General features: G+C 46.9%; 1 protein-coding gene across 6 annotated transcripts in view; it reads left to right on the top strand.

Annotated features, from left to right (window-relative positions):
• The window catches only part of ZCCHC2 (zinc finger CCHC-type containing 2), a 67,451-nt gene that overhangs the window by 36,476 nt on the left and 7,197 nt on the right, over positions 1–23,778 (top strand). For 3 of the 6 annotated variants that reach the window (XM_040431953.1, XM_040431950.1, XM_040431947.1), the window contains exons 8-12: positions 10,134–10,191; positions 11,247–11,361; positions 17,321–17,373; positions 18,633–18,721; positions 20,649–20,777. In XM_040431953.1, the coding sequence (XP_040287887.1) occupies positions 10,134–10,191; positions 11,247–11,361; positions 17,321–17,373; positions 18,633–18,721; positions 20,649–20,777 (444 nt within the window). The remainder of the gene's footprint in view (positions 1–10,133; positions 10,192–11,246; positions 11,362–17,320; positions 17,374–18,632; positions 18,722–20,648; positions 20,778–23,778) is intronic. The other 3 variants (XM_040431948.1, XM_040431952.1, XM_040431951.1) reach the window with 3 other exon arrangements.

Below are 23,778 nucleotides of genomic sequence, written 5' to 3'. Positions count from 1 at the left end.
TTTGGCCCTTTTTTTATTTTTGTTATTTACAACATTCATCTGACAGGTTATATCATGTGGTATTTTTATAGAGCAGGTTGTTACGGATGCAACAATACCAAATATGACTACTTTTTTGGGTTGTTTGTTTCAGTTTTACATAACAAAGCATTTTTGAAAAAAAAAAATTTGTGTCTCCACATTCTGAAAGCATTTTTTTTTTTTTTTTGTGCTAATTTTTTTTGGGGGGATGAGATGACTGGTACTATTATAGGGTGCATATGACTGTTTGATCGCTTGCTATTACACTTTTTGTGATGTAAGGTGACTAAAAATGTTGTTTTTCTCTTGAATGCATTGGGGGACACAGCACCATAGGTATATGCCCAGCTGCCACTAGGAGGCTGACACTAGAAGTAAAAAGTGTTGGCTCCTCCTATCTGGGCTATAACACTGCAGATGCAGGAGCAAACCATTTTTTTTTCTACTGTCTATAGGAGGCAGACACAACCTGCTTTTTTTTTCCTGCAGGTCTTGCTGCTATTTTTTTTTTTTTTTCTTAATGTTTTTTTCTTCTTTATGGAGGTTTTTCTCCTGCTGCAGGTGGGTGCTCCATCGTGGGCTGCCACTTTAGTTGCACCCCTGCGGGCGCGTACTTCGGTACTGCTGGTCACCCAGTCCCCAATATTGCCTTCACAGTGGCTTGCCAGCATTCCCACTGGGCCCGTGTTGAGTCTGCTGATGGGGTGACCCTGCTGCGACTGAAGAAGTCAGAGGGTAAGTACAGCTCTCTCCCCCCTCTGGGACACTGAACCCTTACTACCTTGGCCAGGGCGTCTGTTCATGGGGCTCTTGGTGTAGTCACTGAAGGGGACTCTGCAATTCAGGGACGCATGTAGCTGGACATAAGGGCCTGCAATTCTCGGTCGGTTCCTCCTCTTTCTGGTGGTCTCCTGGGGTGTCGCGGCTCCCTCCGCTGGGGTCCGTATCTTTCAATCCCCCTCCCGTTTCTGTGCGCGGCCGCCGGAGCTCCGGCCGCTTCAACTAATTTAGTCCCCGGCTTTTTGGCCCGCTAATTTAGTCCCCGGGCTTCGGCCTGACTCCTCTTCTCACTGGGATGGACCTCCTGCTTAGCTCCCATCATGGCTAAGTGCGTTTTTTTTTTCCTGTGGAGGGGCAATATCTTCTGCTGCTGAGAAGAAGGAAAAGAGGCTCCATCTTGCAGCTCAGGGCCTAATCGCCATTTGGAGTGTTCCTGTTCTCCCTTCGCTGCTTCTGCGCATGGTGGGGCACAGCACCTGGGGGCCTGGTAGGATAGCCTCTCTGGCTAGAGACTTCCTTTCTGTAGTTAGTCTCTTTTTGCCATTATGTCCTCTGCTAGTATGGACCCTAAAGCCCGGGTGCCTATTGGGCTGGCTATGTTTTATGCTTGCTCTAAGTGCAATAAGGCTTTTCCTTCCCCGAAACCTAACTCGCTCTGCGCGCAGTGCGCTGCTCCCATGCCCCCTCCTGACACCCTGGCCCCCTCTGCGGTGGCGGTTACTCCTGATTGGGCCGCCTCACTGTTCCAGGCAATAGGCGACCTTGCCAGCCTGTCCCGGTCCATGGTGCAGTCGCTGGACCGCTTGCCTGCTCAAATTGCGGCAGTCTCTGCCCCTCGCAGGGACCATGTTGCTGAAGGGGCTCGCCCCCGCTCTGACACTAGGTTCCGTAAAAGACCTCAAGTGATCTCAGCCGCCTCCTGCTCTTCCTCGGCGTCCTCTGGTCACTCCCTGGACAAGTCTGAGGCAGGCGAGGTCTCGTCTTCTGCCGCTCCTGGGGACACCTCTGACTCTTCTGTATCAGAGCAGAGATCTACTTTATCTGCGGCCATGCAGGACCTCATTAAGGCGGTTAGAGACGCTCTCCATGTGCAGGAGGGTACTCCCTTCTATTCTCAGGATTCTGTGTCCTTCTGCCGTTCCAAACGTTCCGTGTTGGTTTTTCCTAAGCACCCGGACCTCGACGCAGTCCTGGCCAAGGAGTGGCGTCAGCCTGATAGGCTCCTGCAGACCTCTAAGGGTTCGGACGCTCTGTTTCCTTTCAGTGCAGAGTCACTGAACCTCTGGTCAGTCCCACCCCTGGTTCATCCTCAGGTGGCCTGTTTGGCCAAGGCCACCACCCTTCCCTTGGCTGATGCAGCTTCCTTGGGCCAAGCAGCTCATCCGTTTACTGCCAGATTCTGCTCCAGGTGACGTTTCCATTCTTGCCTCTCAGCTTCTCCAGGCTTCCCGGTACCTATGTGATGTCTCCCTGGAATCGGCTCGCCCCTCTAGCAGGGCTACTGCTAACTATGTGGCTATCCGCCGTACGGTCTGGCTCCGTTCATGGGCTGCAGATGCGGCTTCCAAAAAGGCGCTGATCTCTTTCCCTTTTCCGGGTGAAAAGCTGTTTGGGAAACGCCTGGTGGAGCTCATTTCAGAGGCCACGGGAGGAAAAAGCTCCCCCAGAACCGCCCTTGGCGGCTTCAAGGTCCAAAATTTTTTGCTCCTTTCGGGACTCTTCCTCCCGCTCGAACAAGAATTCGGGGGGCGAGGGGGGGCCTTCCTTCAAGGCCAGGCCTGCCTGGCATTCTCGCCCCAAGCCTTCAAAGCCCCAGTCTGCAAAAACCTCTTCTGCATGACTGCGCTTTACCACATGTGGGTGGGTGCTTGCTCGACTTTCAGGAGTTGTAGCGTGCAAGCGTGGACGACGCATGGGTCCTGGAGATCGTCTCCTCCGGTTACAGGATAGAGTTTTCCACTCTTCCTTCGGGTCGGTTTTTCATGTCGCGTCTCCCGTAAAGGCAGCAGATTTTTCCGGGCCATTCATTCCCTTCAATCCCTTGGAGTGGTCGTTCCAGTCCCCGATTCAGAATGCTTCCAGGGATTTTATTCAAATTTTTTTTACGGTCCCCAAGAAGGACGGCTCCCTCCAGGATCTGAAGGTGCTCAACTGCTTTGTTCGGACACGGCACTTCCGCATGGAGTCGTTCAGGTCGGTGATTGCCTCACTGGAGGAGGGTGAATTTTTGTCGTCCATCGACATACAGGACGCATACCTCCATATTCCCATTGCTGTGGCCCATCAGCGGTTCGTTCGCTTTTCGGTAGGTTCTCTGCATTTCCAGTTTGTGGCTCTGCCCTTCGGCTTAGCGTCCGCCCCGAGGGTATTCTGGTTTTCCTGGGCATGACCTTAGACACTCTCCTCTGTCGAGTGTTCCTTCCCCAGGACAAAGTGGTGGCTCTCCAAGATGCAGTGGTTCACCTTCGCAAGCCGTCCCCTCTACCTCTTCGGACGTGCATGCGGGTTTTGGGCTGGATGGTTGCCTCTTTCGAGGCAATTCCCTTTGCGCAATTCCACTCCAGGCCTCTTCAGCTGGCGATCCTGTCCTGCTGGGACAAGTCCCAGGTGGGCATCGACCGTCTGGTTCGTCTTCCCTATCTCGTCCTGAACGAGTTGTGCTGGTGGCTTCTACCTCGCACCCTATCGCTGGGCAAGTCCTTTCTTCCCCCTCGTTTGCGTGTGATCTCCACGGATGCCAGCCTGACTGGGTGGGGAGCGTTTTCGGGTCCCTCTCTGCTCAGGGCCTGTGGTCAGCAGCGGAATCCTCCCTGCACATCAATATTCTGGAGCTCCAGGCGATTATTATTTTTTTTTCTGGCTCGCTCTCATTGGACACACCTTCTCTTCGGTCTTCCGGTCCGAATCCAGACAGACAACACCACTGCGGTGGTGTACCTGAATCATCAGGGGGCACCAGAAGTGTGAGGGTCATGGAAGAGGCCTCACGCATACTTCGGTGGGCGGAGTCCTTTGTTCCAGTCCTCTCTGCAGTCCACATTCCCGGGATCGACAATTGGGCAGCAGACTGTCGCCAAAGCCCCGACCCGGGCGAGTGGTTCCTTCACCCAGAGGTGTTTCTTCGACTCAGTCAGCGTTGGGGCATGCCGGACATGGACCTTTTTCGCCTCCCGTCTCAACCACAAGGTAAAGCGTTACTTCGCGAGGTCCCGGGACCCTCAGGCGCTGGCCTCGGATGCTCTGGTCCTTCCTTGGTCCCAGTTCAGTCTCTTGTACCTCTTTCCTCCCATTTTGCTCCTTCCCAGGGTTCTCAACCGCCTGAAGTCAGCCCGGGTTCCGACGATTCTGGTGGCCCTGGACTGGCCTCGCCGAGCATGGTACGCGGATCTTCTGTTCCTACTCGCAGACGCGCTGTGGCGTCTCCCTCTACATCCCGACCTCCTTTCCCAAGGTCCGCTACTCCACCCGAGTTTACATCAGCTTTGTTTAACGGCGTGGCCGTTCAGGCTGCGGTACTGAGGTTCCGCGGTCTCTCAGAGTCTGTTATCCAGACTATGCTCCACGCACGCAAGCCCCAGTCTTCCAGAATTTATCTTCGTACCTAGAAGACTTATTTTTCCTGGTGTGAGGCTGCTCAGTTTCACCCTCTCTACCTTTCTATTCCCAGAGTCTTGTCTTTCCTCCAGCTGGGCTTTGACAAGGGCCTTCGGCTGGCCTCTCTCAATGGTCAGGTTTCGGCCCTATCTGTTTTCCAGAAACCCCTGGCTTTTCGCCGTCAAGTGAGAACCTTTCTGCAGGGGGTCGCTCACCGCGTTCCGCCTTTTCATCCTCCTGTGGAACCGTGGGACTTGAACATTGTTTTGGACGCTCTTCAGGCCTCTCACTTTGAGCCTTTACAGGATATTTCTCTTTCCTTTTGAGATCACCTTTCTTGTGGCGATTACTTCTATTCGCAGAGTTTCTGAACTTGCTGCGCTCTTGCAGATCCCCTTTCTTGGTGTTTCATCAGGATAAGGTGGTTCTGCGTCCAGTCCCTTCCTTTCTCCGTAAGGTGGTGTCCTCATTCGACATTAATGAGGAGATTGTCCTTCTGTCCTAACCCCTCTCATCCTAGGGAGCGTTCTCTTCACCATTTGGATGTTGTTAGGGCTCTTCGCCTCTATCTTCGGTTGACTGGGTCCTTCCGCCGGTCGGACTCCCTCTTTGTGGTCCCTGAGGGTCCTTGCAAGGGCCTGCAAGCTTCCAAGTCCACCATATCCCATTGGATTAGGTCGGCAGTTAAGGAGGCTTATGTTGCGAAGGGTCGCGTTCCTTCCTTTCGGTTGACTGCTCATTCCACTAGGGCGGTCGGGGCTTTTTGGGCGGTTAGACATCAGGCCTCAGCTTCCCAGGTCTGCAAGGCCGCCATCTGGGCCTCTGTCCATACGTTTTCCAAATTTTATCACATCCACTCCGCAGCAGTAAATTAGTTGCGTTGCATGGCTGTTTTCCTGCCCTCCCTTGAGGACCGCTTTAGGACATCCCGTGGTGCTATGTCCCCCAATGCATTCAAGAGAAAACTGGATTTTTGTACTCACCGTAAAATCCTTTTCTTGTAGGATGCATTGGGGGACACAGATCCCACCCTCTGTGGCTAGTTTTTTTCTGTTGGTCCTCTCTGGTTTAGGACTTGTTGGCTTATAGTTGTCTTGTGCTTCTACTGATTTTCTACCTACTGGTTGGCTCCTGCATCTGCAGTGGGTATAGCCCAGATAGGAGGAGCCAACACTTTTTACTTCGTGTCAGCTGGGCATATACCCATGGTGCTTTGTCCCCCAATGCATCCTACGAGAAAAGGATTTTACGGTGAGAACAAAAATCACGTTTTTCTCACAGTTGTTAGCTCATGTGATATTTTCATAGAGCAGGTTATTATGGATGCGGCGATACCTAATATGTCAATTTTTTTATGTAATGTAATTTATGTAAGTTTTACACAATGATATAAAAAAAAAATAATAATAATAATGTTTGTCTCCATAGTCTGAGAGCCATATTTTTTTTCAGTTTTTGGGTGATTGTCTTAGGTAGGATATCATTTTTGCGGAATGAGATGACTGTTTGATTGGTACTATTATAGGGTGCATATGACTTTTTGATCGCTTGCTATTACACTTTTTGTGATGTAAGGTGACAGTTTTTATTTTAAAAAATAATTACGGTGGTCACCTGAGGGGTTAGGTCATGTGGTATTTTTATAGAGCAGGTTGCCTTTTTGATCGCTTGGTGTTGCACTTAGTGATGTAGGGTGACGAAAAAATTGTTTATTTAGCCCCATTTTTATTTTATTTTTTTGATTGGTATTCACCTGAGGGGTTAGGTCATGTGATATTTTTATAGAGCCCAATTTTTTTCCCTTTATTTTGGCAAAAGGGTGTTTTTATTTAATTTTTTTTACTTGAAACTTTTTTTATTTTTTGAACTTTTTTTTATTTTTTATTTATTTTTTATTTTATTCTTTTCCTTTTATTTTTTGTCCCACTCTGGGACTTCTACTTTTGGGGGTCTGATCCCCAATGTATTGTCATGCATTGGCTGTAAGTGTATTACACACTATAATACACTTACAGCCTTCCTGCCTGTGAGATCCAGGGGCTAGATCTCACAGGCTCTCCTGGAAGGCAGCCACGATGTCTAAGGAAGGCATTGTGCTGCCTTCCATGCCATCAGGTACCCGTCACAGCAGCGCGGGGACCCGATGGCTGCTTCCTCCCTGCACGGACATCGCACTTACCACAGTCAGCGCTGACCGTGGCTGTGCAGGGGTTAATGCGCCAGCATCGGTGATTTCACCGATACCGGCGTATGCAGCAGGGGTGCGAGTATCAGTGACTGCTGGACCCCTGCCGCTGATCGGGAGGGCACAGCTCCTGCATCTATGCATGTACTTCTCTGGTCCTTAAGTCATTTTTTTTATATCTCTATCTCGCAAATGACGAGGCAGCACCTACTCTTAAACTATAAAAATATTTATCTCTGATGGTGAGCGCTGTCATGGAAAGAAAAATCAAATGGCTGACGCTACAGTGATATATCATGAAAGCAGGACATTTAAGTAGAAGCATGCAATGGTGATTTCCTCATCAAACAATTTATTGAAACAAAAGCCAACAGTGGTGGGTATACCCCCACAAAAAATGTCAGTGTCTCAGTAACTTGTCATGTGGCTTTGAGCATCAATTACAGCTTGTCAACGGTGTCTCATGCTGTTCACAAGTCGACATATTGTCTGCGGAGGCATGGCATCCCACATTCTTGAAGGGTGGCCCTCAGGTCATTGAGGTTTAGGGCAGTTCTGTATTGACTAGACAGACACACCTGCCCACACTGTAACACCACCACAAAGGCTCGCCTGGTGACAACAGTGGCTAATGCATAGCGCTCTCCTTGACGTCTCCAGCATCCATCATTGGCGGCCATCATTTCTGCTCCTCGTAAATTGACTTTCATCAATAAATGGTACAGAGACCCATGGTCCCTCATCCAGCATAGATACTCCCTGGCCCATGTGAGATGATGACGCCATTGCCTGATGGTGTGGTGAGGTGCTCTTGCAGGTCGTCTAGCACATAGACCCGTTTCGAATGGTCTGACATAATACTTGGGTGCCTCTCACCTCCCTTAAATCTGCCTGGAGTTGTGTGGTATCCATCATCCAGTTCCGCAGGGCATTGTTCACAATGAAGCGGTCATCAGTGTGGGATGTGGCCAAAGGACATCCACATTTATGCATTTCTGTGACTCTTCCAGTCTCTCTGTATCTCTGTTGTTACCTGTTGATGACACGCGAAGCTCAGTGGCCACTTCCATCTGAGAACATCCTACTTGAAGCCTCGCAATGGCGAGGTACCGTTAATCAATTGTTAGGTGTCGTCTTGGTCTCAAAATGTGAACAGCATGTTGTGGAGGACTGGTTCAATAACAATTCTAATTGAACCAGGAAATGTATTGGGCGATTCATGGATCCAAACGCCTGTTGTAAATTTTGCCATTAAGCTCCTTGTTAGAGAACGGCAAGTTGCGCAAGGAGTACTGAAACATTGAACAGTTGAACATGTGCATTCAAAAGTTTAGAGAAGATCACATCAAGTTCACCTGTAAAGCTTAGAGTGCATTTTAGGTTCATTCTGAAATTTCACCCTCAAGCCAAATATCCCAAACTTTTTGTGAGTAGTGTAGGTGTGTAAGCCGTGTACCCCATGATACAGTGAAGTCAGAAACAAGGAAAGCAACACCAGCTTTTGCCAAAACAGAATTTTGCTTAAATGTGGCAATAAACACAACCACGAATGCTGGGAACATGCAAGAAATTTACATACACCCAGCCCGAAGGCTGAGACCCTTGTGCTGCACAGCACGGCACCCTCCGATGAATGCAGGAGGTAAATGCAGTAATTTACCTACTGGCGGGCACAACTAAACTGCCACACCTTACCTGTTATTATTCTTAAAAAAACAAGAACCACTGTATGGGCGTGTGGTACGGGCTAGCCTGCGGTGAAGCATAACAGCTTACAATCTTACAAAGCTCTACAGTATTCTCCCTCCCATAACTTGTTCTGTAGCACGTGCTTGAGCATTCCTTCTGAGCAAAACGCCAGCCTGGTTTGAGTTTGTGGGAATTTTATCAGCTCTCCAATGTGTAATGGCACTTTAAAGAGGACCTTTCACTGTACTTGAAGGGTGCCACCCGCCGTTGGTGCCACCTGGCCATTTTGTTGAAATAGAGCTCCTACGTCGCGCTGTGCCCCCAGGTATTTTCCCCGCTCAGTATGCAAATACTGAGGCGTCTCCTTCTCCCCTGGCTGTAGCGCTGTCCAATCGCATCGGAGAGCGTCACAGCCAGGGAGGTCTTCCTCCCTGGCTGTGACGCTCCGCATTGCGATTGGATAGCGCTACAACCAGGTTAGAAGATGACGCCCACATAGAGACTGCGTCGTCTCCCCATTGGCATACTGAGCGGGGGGAAAAATACCGGGGGGCACAGCGCGGCGTAGGAGCGCTATTTTAACAAAACAGTCAAGGTTGCAGCACCAGCGGGAGGCACCCCACAAGTACAGGTACTTATCTCAATTAATAAAATTTAGTGAGAAGTCCTCTAAGTTATGGAGTCCTTGAAATGAACAGTAGTGGCCTGACACAGAGACCCTAACTAACTAACTACAGGCCTGGTCTCAGTCTCTAGGCGCCAACACTGTAATGAGGTGCGTGCATGATCTTGCCAACCCGGGTCTGCTTTGCATCCACTGGTGACTCTGAACAGAAAAAATGCCTTTCCAACCACCATGCGGTACCACAGTGTATGTAGCTTTGCTCCTCAGCTCTCATCAGCGTTCCTGGAAGCAATCCTCATTCCTCTGAACAGGATCAGGGTCTTGAACACGATCAGCTTCACTTAACTGTAGCTCTGGTCACTAAGGGATGCTCACACACCTAAATGCCGTTGGATTCTCTGCTCGTACAGTTCCTCAGTCTCTGCTTCCTCTAAGGTGACTGCTTCCTTTGCTTCTCCAGGCTCTGAAACTCCACCTCTCATGAATATGGAAATATATACAGCCTGTTAGCTGTGTTTTGGAAACAGCGGCATCTTGTGGCCAAACAGCAGAATGTCAGTCCAGATCATTTAATTTAGGGTCCATTCACACGTCCGCAAAATGGGTCCGCATCCGTTCCGCAATTTTGCGGAACGGGCGCGTACCCATTCATTCTCTATGGGGACGGAATGGATGCGGACAGCACACAGTGTGCTGTCCGCATTTGCGGTGCGCGGCCCCGATCTTTGGGTCCGCAGCTCCGCAAAAAGATAGAGCATGTCCTATTCTTGTCCGCAGCTTGCGGACAAGAATAGGCATTTCTATGGGGGTGCTGGGCTGGTGTGTTACGGACCCGCAATTTGCGCGTCCGCAACACACCACGGACGTGTGAATGCAGCCTTAATCTATACAAACAGTGTTCAGACAATGAGCTGTTTCCCCATCTCACAGGTGCATCTATCTGACATTGGTCGCATATCCTACCAATATGCTCCCAATGTCTGATGGCACAGCCCCTTTACATTCTTACTCGTTACAAGGTTGTATATTGTAGATTTGGCTTTGTTCAGCGCAGTATCACAGAAAACATTTATTAACGTTTTTGTACTCTTCCCTATTCTATAAGTGTCCTCTGATTCTTTCTTAATAAAGTAACAAATGTAAATACTGTTGTGAAGCTGCCAGTAAGTAAAAAGGGATGAAAATACCCTCACTTTTTTTTCTCCTGGTTACTTAATGTTTTTTTTTTTTCCTTCTTAGATGTTACACACCATACGTCGGTTCATAAGAAATCTGCTGGGAAATGTTTGGTCACAAAGTGAGTTGAAACCTTTAAATTCTCTTTCCTTAAAGGGGTGTTCCAACTTTTAGATACTGATGACCTGTCCTTCTGATAGTTCATCAATATCAGATCCGTTGTGCTCTGACACACAGCAACCCCACCAATCAGCAGTTTTTCGGCAGCTGCCAGTGCTAGAAGCTAAACAGTGGAAGGAGCTGGAAGCAGAAAGCTCTATATCTACTGTGTAGTGCCCATGTACTGAAGCTCAGCCCTCATTTAATTAAATATGGGTCCCATCCACAGAAGTGATTCATTTCCTCACCCCCTTCCCCCCAATTCCACACCCCCACCCAGCGGAACTTGTAAAGAGAACTATTCTTGCTTGCTTTCTTTTGCTCTGACTCTCAGGCGGTCTTCACTGTATGGCTCCATTCACACATCTGCAATTCCATTCCGCATTTTGCGGAACGGAATTGCGGACCCGCAATTCCGGGTCCGCAATTCCGATCCTGAAAAAAATAGAACATGTCCTATTCTTGTCCGCAATAGCGGACAAGAAAAGGCATATTCTCTTGGTGACGGCAATGTGCGGTCCGCAAAATGCGGAACGCACATTGCCGTTGTCCGTGTTTTGCGGATCCGTGGATGGACCCTATTTCTGGTCCTCTCCCTGTAAATTTTTTACAAGGACAGGGGTCATCTGTGCTGCTTCAGCAAATCCCTGGCCTCAGCAATGATTTGTCCCGGAGCCGAACGTCACTGCTGGGTCTAAATGCAATAAATGTAAAAACATAATGTGAAAATTTTTGTTTAGAATATGGAATGGATGGATAGTGAGCTAAACTAAGCCTGAATACTATTTTCTACTGCTTTTGCAACACTGAAATATTTAACAATTCTAATATATTTCTAAAAAATCTCCGATAAGTTTCAGATTGTCAGACAAGAAAATGTAAATGCTGGTTACCAACTGAAAATAGATAAGAGAGCGTTTAATACATACTGTAATACAGTACATGATCTAATGTTACCTATTAGAAACACATGCAACAAACTTTAATGTTAATTATTTTTTTTTATTATCTTGACAGTTTTATTGCAGCAAAAAGTTCCCCTGGGACTCATGTGGGACATGGTGAACAGAATGGTAAAGACTGGAGTAAGAGTAACTGCGCCTCTGAGTATTATTTAAGTACAGGGCACCAGGTGAGAACATCCTGTGGTACAGAACTGTTCTGGAAATGTTTGACGTCTTGTTGGTATGGTGTGAACATTTAAGCTATGGTGCAGATTTACTTATCCTGTAGGCAGTGTAAGTGTATGCAGTTGCGCTAAATCTATAACAGTGGCCCATGCTGAATGATAAATTTGGTGCATGGCTAGACACCAACATACCATCTTTTGGTTGATTACTTTGTGACATAATTTTGTACTAAAATTTGGTGCAATTTTTGATGCAAGATGTTTGGTCACGCCCTCTTTCCTGCGAAGCTCAATGTCTATGCGCAATGTGTTCTGGCATGTACATGAAGAGCAAAATGGCTACATAAAACCAGGAGTATATTTTGGAGGGGTTTTTAGTGGGTGTATTTTTCACTACTAGGAGGTGGTAGCAATTTCCTTCACTTTAAAGCCTCTTGCACACGGCCATTACTTAGCCATTCTGTGCATTGGGCACCGCAATTTGCAGTCCCCAATGCATGGGCAACATCCGTGTCGCTGAATAGGTCCGTGATCTGTCTGCACCTCAAAAAAATAGAACACGGCGGCACGGAGAGGAACCCCAAGGAGGTGAATGGATCGGCATCCGTGATGCGGTGAGCACACGGCTGGTGCCGCATATTGCGGACCCGCTGTTTGCGGGCTGCAGTACGGGCCACGGCTGGCAACTGCTGTGTGCATTAGGCCTAAAGCTGTCCACCTATTAGATCTGCAAATAATTTGCAAATTAAATTAGGACACAAGTATACGGTTGATAGAAATGGTACTAAGGGTCTATTCTCCAAAACGTTGCTGCCCCGGCAGCTGTGAGGCCAGTGACCTGTGGGTGCGGCTTTATTAGATAGCCGTCGACCTGCTCTAATGGCTGGGATCAGACAAAATACCAGTCCTGCCTGTGTGACAACATAGTGGTTAGAGGAAGCTCCCTCTGTGAGCACCGGGTGCCTATGGGTTTTTAGGCAGGCAGTGTAATAGGCCCTAGGTCTTGATTCGTAGCACAAACTTCAGCTAGGACGTCTTCTCACTCAAACCAGACAAAAAAAATTTTTTTTTAACTTTTGGGGTATTTTCAAAATATTAGTAAAAATGTTCTTAAATTTAATAAATTTTTTTTCCATTTGTCAAAATATGGAAAAACCGCAGCGTAATAATCACTAGTAGTAGTAGTAGTATCAGCAGTTGCGGAAATTGACCTGCGCTGTGGATTTTGAAAAGAGCAGCAAGTCGATTTCTCCCATTTCAATGAAACAGTAAGATCTGCGGAAAATCCGTACCAAAAAACACAAAAAAAAATGCTCAAATGCACCAAAGTTTCTGCATGCAAATCTATACAGTGTACAGGCATCCTTAAAATAGCCCACGGTGTTTAACCACCTCCTGACCGCCTAACGCAGGATCGCATTCCGGAGGTGGCAGCGCTGCGCAGAGTCACGCACATACGCGTCATCTCGCGAGACGCGAGATTTCGCTCAAAGCCGGCCCGCGCATGCGCATCGCGGGCCGGCAAAAGTTAGAGGACAAGTTCGTCACCAGCCTGCCAGCAACGATCATTGGCTGGCAGGCTGGCGATTTTCAAAAAAACGAATCACAAGCCATATAACAGATCATATTAGTAAATATGATCTGTTATATGGCTTGTCTGCTCCTCTGTTGGTCCTTTTCGTCGGTTGGATCCAGCAGAGGAGCAGGCTTCACAGTGAGTAGCACCAACACTACACTTTAGCCCCAGATCACCCCCTGCACCCCAATTAACCCTTTGATCACCCCTTTGATCGCCCCTGTCAATCACTTAGTGAAAGACAAAAAGTTATCAGTGTAAACTGTCACTTTTTTTTTGCACTAGTATTGGCTGTTAGGTTTTAGGATAGTTTAGGCCCCTTGGTTAGGTAGTTAGCGATCGGTTAGCGCCCAGCCCACCGCACCGCAGTCGCTGATTAGCGTATCGCTAATCAGCATTTGTACTTTTATAGTATCTGTATGTGATCAAAACTGATCACGGTCAGATCTATAATTGTATTAGTGTCACCTTAGCTCGCCCTCAATCCCAAAACGCAGTGTTTGCCCGATCAGGCCTGATCGGTCGCCCACACGTGCGTTCACCCACGCCCGGCCCACCGCAGTGACAAAAAATATTATATTTTTTGATCACTGCACAATCATTTTACACGCACTGCGGCGATAAAAAAATCAGTTTTGATATTTTTTTATCAACCGCGGCGGCCTCCGGTACTTCGCTAGCCTCCCCTTTGTAAGACAGGCTTGCTTTTTTTTCTTGGGTAGTCTCAGGGAATACCCCTAAATTTAGTAGTCCAAATGTCAAACAGGGGGTATTCTTCTGAAGAGGCCTACAGGATTCTGACCCAGTCGGATGAGGAATGGGAACCCTCATCTGACGAATCTAGCGGGTCAGACTATGAACCTGTAGAGAGCAGTGGCAGTCTGACCCAAAGTTCGGACGAGGAGGTTGAGGTCCCTGATAGCACCAGGCATACCAGGCCCCGTGTCGCTAGACCACAGGTTGTGCAGGATCCGTTTCAAGGGCAGCAGAGTGGGGCTGGCGCTGTCGGATCACGTGGTGAGGCATACACCAGCAGCGCAGCCCTCCCTGGACCTAGTACCAGCACTGCCGTACAACATGGTGAAGTGGCGAGCACCAGAAGGGCAGTTGAAGCTGGTACGGTGGCACGTGCAATAGTTACCCCGTCGCAGCCACCGCAAAGACAGGCCCGTAGAGCCCCTAGAGTCCCTGAGGTGCCGGCAAATCCCGATTGGCAGTCACCAGCTTCAGCCGCACGTGTAGTTCCCCCTTTCACCGCCCAGTCTGGAGTTCGGGTTGAGACGGCTCAGATCGGTTCGGCCCTGGGATTTTTTGAGCTGTTCTTGACTGCGGAGCTCTTGGACTTAGTCGTGGCAGAGACAAACCGGTATGCCACACAATTTATATCCGCCAACCCGGGAAGCTATTATGCCCAGCCTTTCCGGTGGAAACCAGTCCAAGTTTCCGAACTTAAAATTTTTCTGGGCCTTCTCCTCAACATGGGTCTAACTAAAAAGCATGAATTGCGGTCATATTGGTCCACGAACCCGATTCATCACATGCCCATGTTCTCTGCTGCTATGTCCAGGGCACGTTTTGAGACCATCCTGCGTTTCCTGCACTTTAGCGACAACAGCACCTCTCGTCCCAGATGCCACCCAGCTTTTGACCGGCTCCACAAAATTCGGCCCCTCATAGACCACTTCAACCAGAAATTTGCAGATTTGTATACCCCCGAGCAAAACATCTGCGTAGACGAGTCCCTAATACATTTTACCGGGCGCCTTGGCTTCAAACAATACATCCCAAGCAAGCGTGCCCGGTATGGGGTCAAATTGTATAAGCTCTGTGAAAGGGCCACAGGCTATACCCACAAATTTCGGATCTATGAGGGAAAAGATCAGAACCTGGAGCCGGTCGGTTGCCCTGACTACCTGGGGAGCAGTGGGAAGACAGTCTGGGACTTGGTGTCACCCTTATTTGGCAAGGGGTACCATCTTTATGTGGACAATTTTTACACAAGTGTGGCCCTCTTTAGGCATTTGTTTCTAGAACAGATTTGCGCCTGTGGCACCGCGCGAACTAGTCGCGTGGGCTTCCCCCAACGGCTCGTTACCACCCGTCTTGCAAGGGGGGAGAGGGCTGCCTTGTGTAACGAAGAACTGCTCGCGGTGAAATGGAGAGACAAGCGTGACGTTTACATGCTCTCCTCCATTCACGCAGACACGACCATACAAATTGAAAGGGCAACCCGTGTCATTGAAAAGCCCCTCTCAGTCCACGACTCTAATGCGCTCATGGGAGGGGTGGACTTCAATGACCCAGATGTTGGCTCCCTATTTAGTTTCCTGACGCACCAGACACTGGTATAAGAAGGTGTCTGTATATTTGATTCAATTGGCTGCATATAATAGTTTTGTTCTCTACAGTAAGGCTGGGAGAACAGGATCCTTCCTCAAATTTCAGGAAGAGATCATCGAGAACCTCCTGTATCCAGGAGGTTCCGTGGCCCCATCCACCAGTGTAGTTAGCCGTCTACACGAGCGACATTTCCCCAGTGTCGTTCCTGGTACCTCAACCCAACCGTCACCCCGAAAAAGATGTCGTGTCTGTAGCAGGAGTGGAATAAGGCGTGACACCCGCTATTTCTGTCCTGACTGTCCTGACCACCCTGCCCTATGCTTTGGAGAGTGTTTCCGGAAGTACCACACCCAGGTACACTTAGCATAGGGATTGCATCTCAAAGGACAGGCACACAGGGCTATTAGGGCCCTTTTACTCACAGCTGCTGCAAACCTCTCCTTTCACCTGGGAAAAAGTGCATAACGTACTTCGCCACATCTTTGGGCGATTTGCGCTTTGCACATTGTCCCATGGGGAAGGAGAGGTTTGTTCTATAAAGGTAAAAAAAAAATTAGCGGTAAGTAAAAAAGTTAACGTTCAGTTAAAAAAGTTTATATGTTCTGTTCAAAAGTTATTATCAAGTTAATCAATTTATTGCGTTGCGGCCTGGTTTTTTCTTTTTTGTTTTGTTTTTTTTACCTTCCAGGTGGACCAACCGATCGACTAGCTGCAGCACTGATGTGCATTCGGACAGAAGCATTGCGCTGCTGTCAGATTACACAAAAGTCTGTGTATGCGGCGCTGCAAGACGAGATTTCTCCTCTGCAGTAAAAGATACGTTTGCCGAGGCATATGAGCTGAGGAGGTGGCGGTGTTCATATACTTTGGCAAACACTTTGTAAATATATAGCCCAGAGACTGAACGGAAAAAAAAAATCTCATTACCCGTATGCTCAATATAAGGAGAATAGCAGAAACTCCTAATGCTGGCCATACATGTAATGATTGCGGAGACCCTCAAATGCCAGGGCAGTACAAACACCCCACAAATGACCCCATTTTGGAAAGAAGACACCCCAAGGTATTCACTGAGGGGCATATTGAGTCCATGAAAGATTGAAATTTTTGTCCCAAGTTAGCGGAAAGGGAGACTTTGTGAGAAAAAAAACCCAAAAAATCCTTTTCCGCTAACTTGTAGCAAAAAAAAAAAAAATTCTATGAACCTATATAGAAATTCTATGAACCTATGTAGAACCTCAGGAAACATGACAGGTGCTCAGAAAGTCAGAGCTGCTTCAAAAAGCGGAAATTCACATTTTTGTACCATAGTTTGTAAACGCTATAACTTTTACCCAAACCATTTTTTTTTTTTTTTACCCAAACATTTTTTTTTTTATCAAAGACATGTAGAACAATAAATTTAGAGAAAAATTTATATATGGATGTCGTTTTTTTTTGCAAAATTTTACAACTGAAAGTGAAAAATTTCATTTTTTTGCAAAAAAATTATTAAATTTCGATTAATAACAAAAAAAGTAAAAATGTCAGCAGCAATGAAATACCACCAAATGAAAGCTCTATTAGTGAGAAGAAAAGGAGGTAAAATTCATTTGGGTGGTAAGTTGCATGACCGAGCAATAAATGATGAAAGTAGTATAGGTCAGAAGTGTAAAAAGTGGCCTGGTCTTTAAGGGTGTTTAAGCTATAGGGGCTGAGGTGGTTAAAAAAAAAAAAAATATGCATAATGCAAATTGTTTTTTGTCACCTCTCCTCCACAAAACGAATAGAATAAAAACAGGCCCTCATACGGCTCTGACAATAGAAAAGTAAAAAGTTATGGCTTGGTTGGAAGGTGAACTGAAAAACAAATGTTGCTGCCAAAACTGCCTGTGATGGGAAGGAGCTAAGCATGGTTTAGTTTTGCCTTTGAAAATTTTTTTGTTGTTGTTGCTGAATGACAGACATTTTCTTGTTATATTGTGGGGACACTAAAACTAGTATTGACATGGTCATGGTGCTCTAGTAATGTGTTGTTTTTCCCCCCCCCCCCCCCCCCCACAACAGCGATCATTGGATAGACGGAGTTTACATCCAATAGCGCGGGAATCCTCGGATAGGTAAGAATGTTTTCTTTAGTTGCAGTTCTGTTTTTTGGGTGTAAAGTGGAGATATTCCTTTTGTACCAGTGTGTGTCACTGGTATTATCTATAGTATGCTTGCAATGAATGGGTCCGCGCCTGAACCGCAGAAAATGCGGATTGGATGTGCGGACCAAGGCTACTGTCTTGTGCATGAGGTCTAGTCAAGGGGACAGTTAAGTGATTGATGGTTATGTCTGTACACACATACAGGGAAGATTTCAGTCACAGGTCAGGACCACCCACTTGTCTGTTAAAACCATTATGGTGAGAGATTTAAAGGGGTTCCCAGGATTTGGAAAACAAGGCTTTTTCTTCATGAAATATGTCACCCCTGCCCATGGGTTACATCTGGTATTGTTGCTCATTTCCTTTTTCGTGAATCTGGCAGTCACAACACTATACACAACCTGCGGCATTTTAAATGAATACATGACAAGTACTGGAACCTTTCAGCTCCTTCTGCTCTATAAAATTCTGCCTGCAGATTGCACTTCATTTTCAATGTGACCGCTTCCCTTTAAATAGTACCCATCACCGGATGAACTAAGTACAAGGAACTGATTCAAGTTAAAAAAAAAAAAAAAAAAAAATTTTTTTTATTGTACTACCTGTAGGAAGTGCATTCATGGTGTTTAAACGGTTATAGCGGTGTGGGTTCTCTTACACACTGCCATGGCCATATTTCAGTCCACAAAATATGGGTACCATCCATATTTTCTTTACTGCATCAGTAGAAAGGACTATTCTTGGCTGCAATATAGAGAAGAATAGGACATGTTCTATAATTTATGGAACGGACACATGGATCCACAAAAAATACAGGTGTGCACATGGCCACATAGAAATGATTGGGTCAATGTGCTGTCTGCAGAAAATGCAAATAGCACACCGATGAAAGATACATGTGTTCATGAAGCCTCCGTGTGAGAAGATTTACACATACAGTAGTGAGTGTCGTTTAAGTGGTTTTCTGAGCTATGGCTATTGTTGACCTATGCTAAGAGTAGGTCCATGGTATCATATTGTTGGACACCCACCAACTTCTGCTGCCCCCGGATGAGATGTTACCTGCAGACACTGGAACTACCAGAGAAAAGAGCCAGAAGCCCAGCTCTGTTCAAACTGTAGTGGCTGCTCCCATTTAAAGTGACTGTGTCCCTTTTTAGTGACAGTTTTTCTTTCTGCTGCTATTACTTTGTAATAATCCTAATTGTGTCACTGATATGGTTTCTCAGCAGAACTGCACAGAAACTGAATGGCCGGTCAATATACAAAGCAAATGGGGTGAAACCTCCTCCAAACTTGAGGACCTTGACTGGGAAAGGTGATTATTACACTTAGACACTTTGCAGTCTCTGTGTTTTATACTTTGTTGGCTAGAAAAAAAAAATAACTTCAGTTGTGGAGTGTGAGCATTTGCTTTGAAAATCAGTGATATATATATATATATATATATATATATATATATATATATATATATATATATATATATATATATATATATATATATATATTAAAGAAAGACACCGCAGCACGTCCGTTTGGGGAAGAAAGTGGGACCCTTTATTCACCTGTGCGACGTTTCGGTCTGCTTACTGGGACCATTTTCAAGCAATGGTATTGCTTGAAAATGGTCCCAGTAAGCGGACCGAAACGTCGCACAGGTGAATAAAGGGTCCCACTTTCTTCACCAAACGGACGTGCTGCGGTGTCTTTCTTTATTCTATATTGTACACCTTGGAAAGGTGTTTTTCGCCGCTGGCACCCATACCCGACTACCAGGAGTGCCTATATATATATATATATATATATATATATATATATATATATATATATATGTATATGTGCAATGTCAAAGTATGGTAACTGGTGCTTACCCACAAATATGGAACAAATAAATCGGACTGCACTCCAGTTGAATCCTCAGTGAAAAAAGGTTTATTCACCCATAGGTGGCACAAGCTTGTGCCACCTATGGGTGAATAAACCTTTTTTCACTGAGGATTCAACTGGAGTGCAGTCCGATTTCTTTGATATATATATATATATATATATATATATATATATATATATATATATATATACACACACACACACACACACAAATGATGCAAAAAAATAAAACATGACAAATGAAGTGTGTTTCATACTAATGCCTGAAATGCCACTAAACCTGAAATCATATGTTAATTTTGACTTTACTGTCTGTCTTTTAGTGTAGTCCAACAATGCTTTTAAATAAACCTGTGACCCCCTACAATGCCGCTCTCACTAAGGACTGCATAGTATAGTGACAGATCTGCTTATTTCAGCAGGCTGTTACTTTTGGGTTAGCATTATGTACTTTTACAGTACTGTCAGATTGAAGCTCACTTCGAGGGAGATGAGTCCAATGAGAAACTTGGCCGTGCTCTCTCCGCCTCCAGACTATGGGCCAGATTTATCATTACACTTATATTTTACTCCACTTTTACATATGTCCTTTTAATACTGTGATTGTCCTAATGGTCCTTTTAATACTGTGATAAATGTGGTTTGACAGTAGCAGTTTATCCTTCCGTAAGTGGCTTTACAAAAGTTGCACGTCTTTACGAAAAAGTCGCATGTTCTATTAAAAAGTCGCATAAGATAAGCATGGTCCTCACTGGAGTGAAATTGCGTAATTTTTTGAAACTTTTTTTAAATTGTCGCAATAGTAAATCTGTCTAGAGATTAATTTGCATAATAAAACACGCCCACTTTCAGAAAACTGGCGAGCATAGCGCAGAGCCAATAAAAGTCGCAAAATTTTGCGCAGTTTTAGCAATTGCTCAAACATTTTCATTCCATTATTTTGACTTGAGCTAATGATAAATCTGGCCCTGTGGCTGTCAAGTTTCTATCCTTTTGCGTATGGGAAAGAAACCTGCCAGTAAGGAGGAAGGGTCACGAGTCTCATTGGACTCCTCTACCACACAGTGGGGAGCTGTGAGGTTCAGCCTGTCAGTACAGGAAGTGACAGACCAGCTTTCAGCACGCTCATCGGGGGCAACCTAGTGGAGATGACAGGTTCCTTTTTAAGCCATTTATCTGTTTCTTTACGCTTGGGAAAACTTTTCCAGTGTTTACTTCTCTAAACATGTGAAGTTAGATTTAGATTCCTCATAGGAGGTAAGTGTACAAATGTGTTACATCAGTTATTTCCATTTATTCTCTGCAATCTTGCACAGTTAGATCTGTGTTTTGAAAGAACATTTGTGTCTAATTTTTAGATCCAGCATTGGAAATTGGGTCTGGGCATGACACTTGTGGAGAAACCTCTTCTGAGAGTTACAGTTCCCCACCTAGCCCCCGCAGTAATAGGAGAGAGAGCTTCGAGAGCGAAGAAGAGAAAGACAGAGGTTTGCATAAAAGGGGCCTTCTGTGATGAAAGGATAATAGTTTTTTTATATTATGACTTTGGGTGTGAAATAGAATTATATTTACGAAAGTCATTGGGCTGTCTGCTCATTGGCATCCCACAACACGTGGGGTGTTGATGTTACCATGGCAATTATGGACGTAATGAAGCACCCCAGGTCTGCCATAGTGGTGTGGCCTAACATTACCTGTTAGTATTACACTAACAGGCTATAATGCTGCAAGCCCTGCCCCCTATCCCCAAACTAAGAGGTTTTCACATCTGACATTTATAGCATATTTATAGGATAAGCCATAAATAGGTCAGATAGGTGAGGGTTTTCTTTTTATTTTGTTCCCTGTTCTGGAGATAGGCGCGGATCCCACTTCTAAGACATGCTCATATTAGACAATTATGACACATCATACCATTACACCATAAATGTCTCCAATGCGGAACCCTCTTTAACCCCTTCCTGGCTGCCCACTGACTATATATGTTCTATGTGCACATACCCCGTGCAGATAGAGCGCATATATATGGTCAGGCAGCCCTTTAATTAGAGTTGTACAGCGCTGGGAGTAAAGCTGCTGCAATCTAGCAGGAGCAGGTCTGTTCCTGGCTGTCAGACACAGCGGGGACCCGAAGGAGAAGATGGGAGCGGTTTTATTATCGCTTCTGCCTTCTCCAATGCTTGCAGGAGATTGGTACCGGAGAGCAGGAACTGCCGAGCCTCTTCCTCTATTAGTCTCTGCGGTCACTTGACCCCCCGGGTGTGTCACGGCAGGAGCAGAGCTGCAGGGTCTAAGGAGACCCTGATCAGCTCTGCCTATGTGTAATGCCCCCATAGGGGTCTTTTTTCCCTCTATAACTGGGGCTCTTGTGGATGCCACAGTTACAGTGGAAACCGTGCAAGTAAAAAAAAAAAAAAAAATCTGTCTCAAAGAGGTCTTTTAATGACCTCTTTGGGAACATATTATGTGCCAAAAATAAATGTTAAATATAAGTAAAAAAAATGTAAACATTTTTAAGAAATATTGTAAAATGCTGTCACTAACTGAAACAGTCACCATAGTCTCCCTGTTCACTCAAACCTTTACATGTTATAGGGAACCCATTGCAATAATTGTCAGTTTTTTAATATTTTAAGAACTAAAAAGCTCTAATAAAAAAATATATACCGTATTTTTCGCCCTATAAGACGCACCTAGGTTTTTGAGGAGGAATCTGTGGATGGCGCACTGTTATGGGGGATCTGTGGATGGCGCACTGTTATGGGGGATCTGTGGGTGGCGCACTGTTATGGGGGATCTGTGGGTGGCGCACTGTTATGGGGGGATCTGTGGGTGGCGCACTGTTATGGGGGGATCTGTGGGTGGCGCACTGTTATGGGGGGATCTGTGGCTGGCGCACTGTTATGGGGGGATCTGTGGGTGGCGCACTGTTATGGGGGGATCTGTGGGTGGCGCACTGTTATGGGGGGATCTGTGGGTGGCGCACTGTTATGGGGGGGATCTGTGGGTGGCGCACTGTTATGGGGGGATCTGTGGGTGGCGCACTGTTATGGGGGATCTGTGGGTGGCGCACTGTTATGGGGGATCTGTGGATGGCGCACTGTTATGGGGGATCTGTGGGTGGCGCACTGTTATGGGGGATCTGTGGGTGGCGCACTGTTATGGGGGATCTGTGGGTGGCGCACTGTTATGGGGGGATCTGTGGGTGGCGCACTGTTATGGGGGATCTGTGGGTGGCGCACTGTTATGGGGGATCTGTGGGTGGCGCACTGTTATGGGGGATCTGTGGGTGGCGCACTGTTATGGGGGATCTGTGGGTGGCGCACTGTTATGGGGGGATCTGTGGGTGGCGCACTGTTATGGGGGGATCTGTGGGTGGCGCACTGTTATGGGGGGATCTGTGGGTGGCGCACTGTTATGGGGGGATCTGTGGGTGGCGCACTGTTATGGGGGGATCTGTGGGTGGCGCACTGTTATGGGGGGATCTGTGGGTGGCGCACTGTTATGGGGGGATCTGTGGGTGGCGCACTGTTATGGGGGGATCTGTGGGTGGCGCACTGTTATGGGGGGGATCTGTGGGTGGCGCACTGTTATGGGGGGGATCTGTGGGTGGCGCACTGTTATGGGGGGGATCTGTGGGTGGCGCACTGTTATGGGGGGATCTGTGGGTGGCGCACTGTTATGGGGGGGATCTGTGGGTGGCGCACTGTTATGGGGGGATCTGTGGGTGGCACATATATAGCATCTTATGCTATGTGTCATCCACAGATCCCCTCCATAAGTGTCCCTGTAGTGAATGGCCCTCAATACACGCTGGGGGCCGGCATCTGCTTTTATAATGACAGCGGGGCCCGTGCAGTGACTGTATTCTACTACACGGCCCCCGCTCACTGTATAATCCTATGTCTAATAGTTAATTGTATGTAATCGCATAAGGAGCGCTGTGTATTACCGGTACTTACAACTACAAGCGCTCGCCCGCTTGGTAGGTAGCAGAGAGGAGGAGGCAGGCCGGGAGGACGGACGCTGGCAGTGTGAGTCATGCGTCATGCGCCCACGCCGCCTGCTTCATTCATAAAGTGGGCGGCGCATGACGTATGACTCACACTGCCAGCGTCCGGCCTGCCTCCTCCCTCCTCTCTGCTACCTACCGAGCAGGCGAGCGCTTGTAGTTGTAAGTACCGGTAATACACAGCGCTCCTTATGTGATTACATACAATTACAATTAACTATTAGACATAGGATTATACAGTGAGCGGGGCCCGTGTAGTAGAATACAGTCACTGCACGGGCCCCGCTGTCATTATAAAAGCAGATGCCGGCCCCCAGTCCCGCCTCCCTCACAGCTGATACACCCGCCGCACGGCATCGCGGCGGGTGTATCATTGAAAACTCAGCAAAATCAGCAGCATTCGCCGTATAAGACGCACTGCTATTTTCCCCCCACTTTTGGGGGGGGGGGGAGTGCGTCTTATACGGCGAAAAATA

Source organism: Bufo bufo, chromosome 5, assembly GCF_905171765.1.
Source record: "Bufo bufo chromosome 5, aBufBuf1.1, whole genome shotgun sequence".
Taxonomy (NCBI): domain Eukaryota; kingdom Metazoa; phylum Chordata; class Amphibia; order Anura; family Bufonidae; genus Bufo; species Bufo bufo.
The sequence above is the reverse complement of the archived record's forward strand: the minus strand, read 5'-3'. Positions and strand labels throughout refer to the sequence as shown.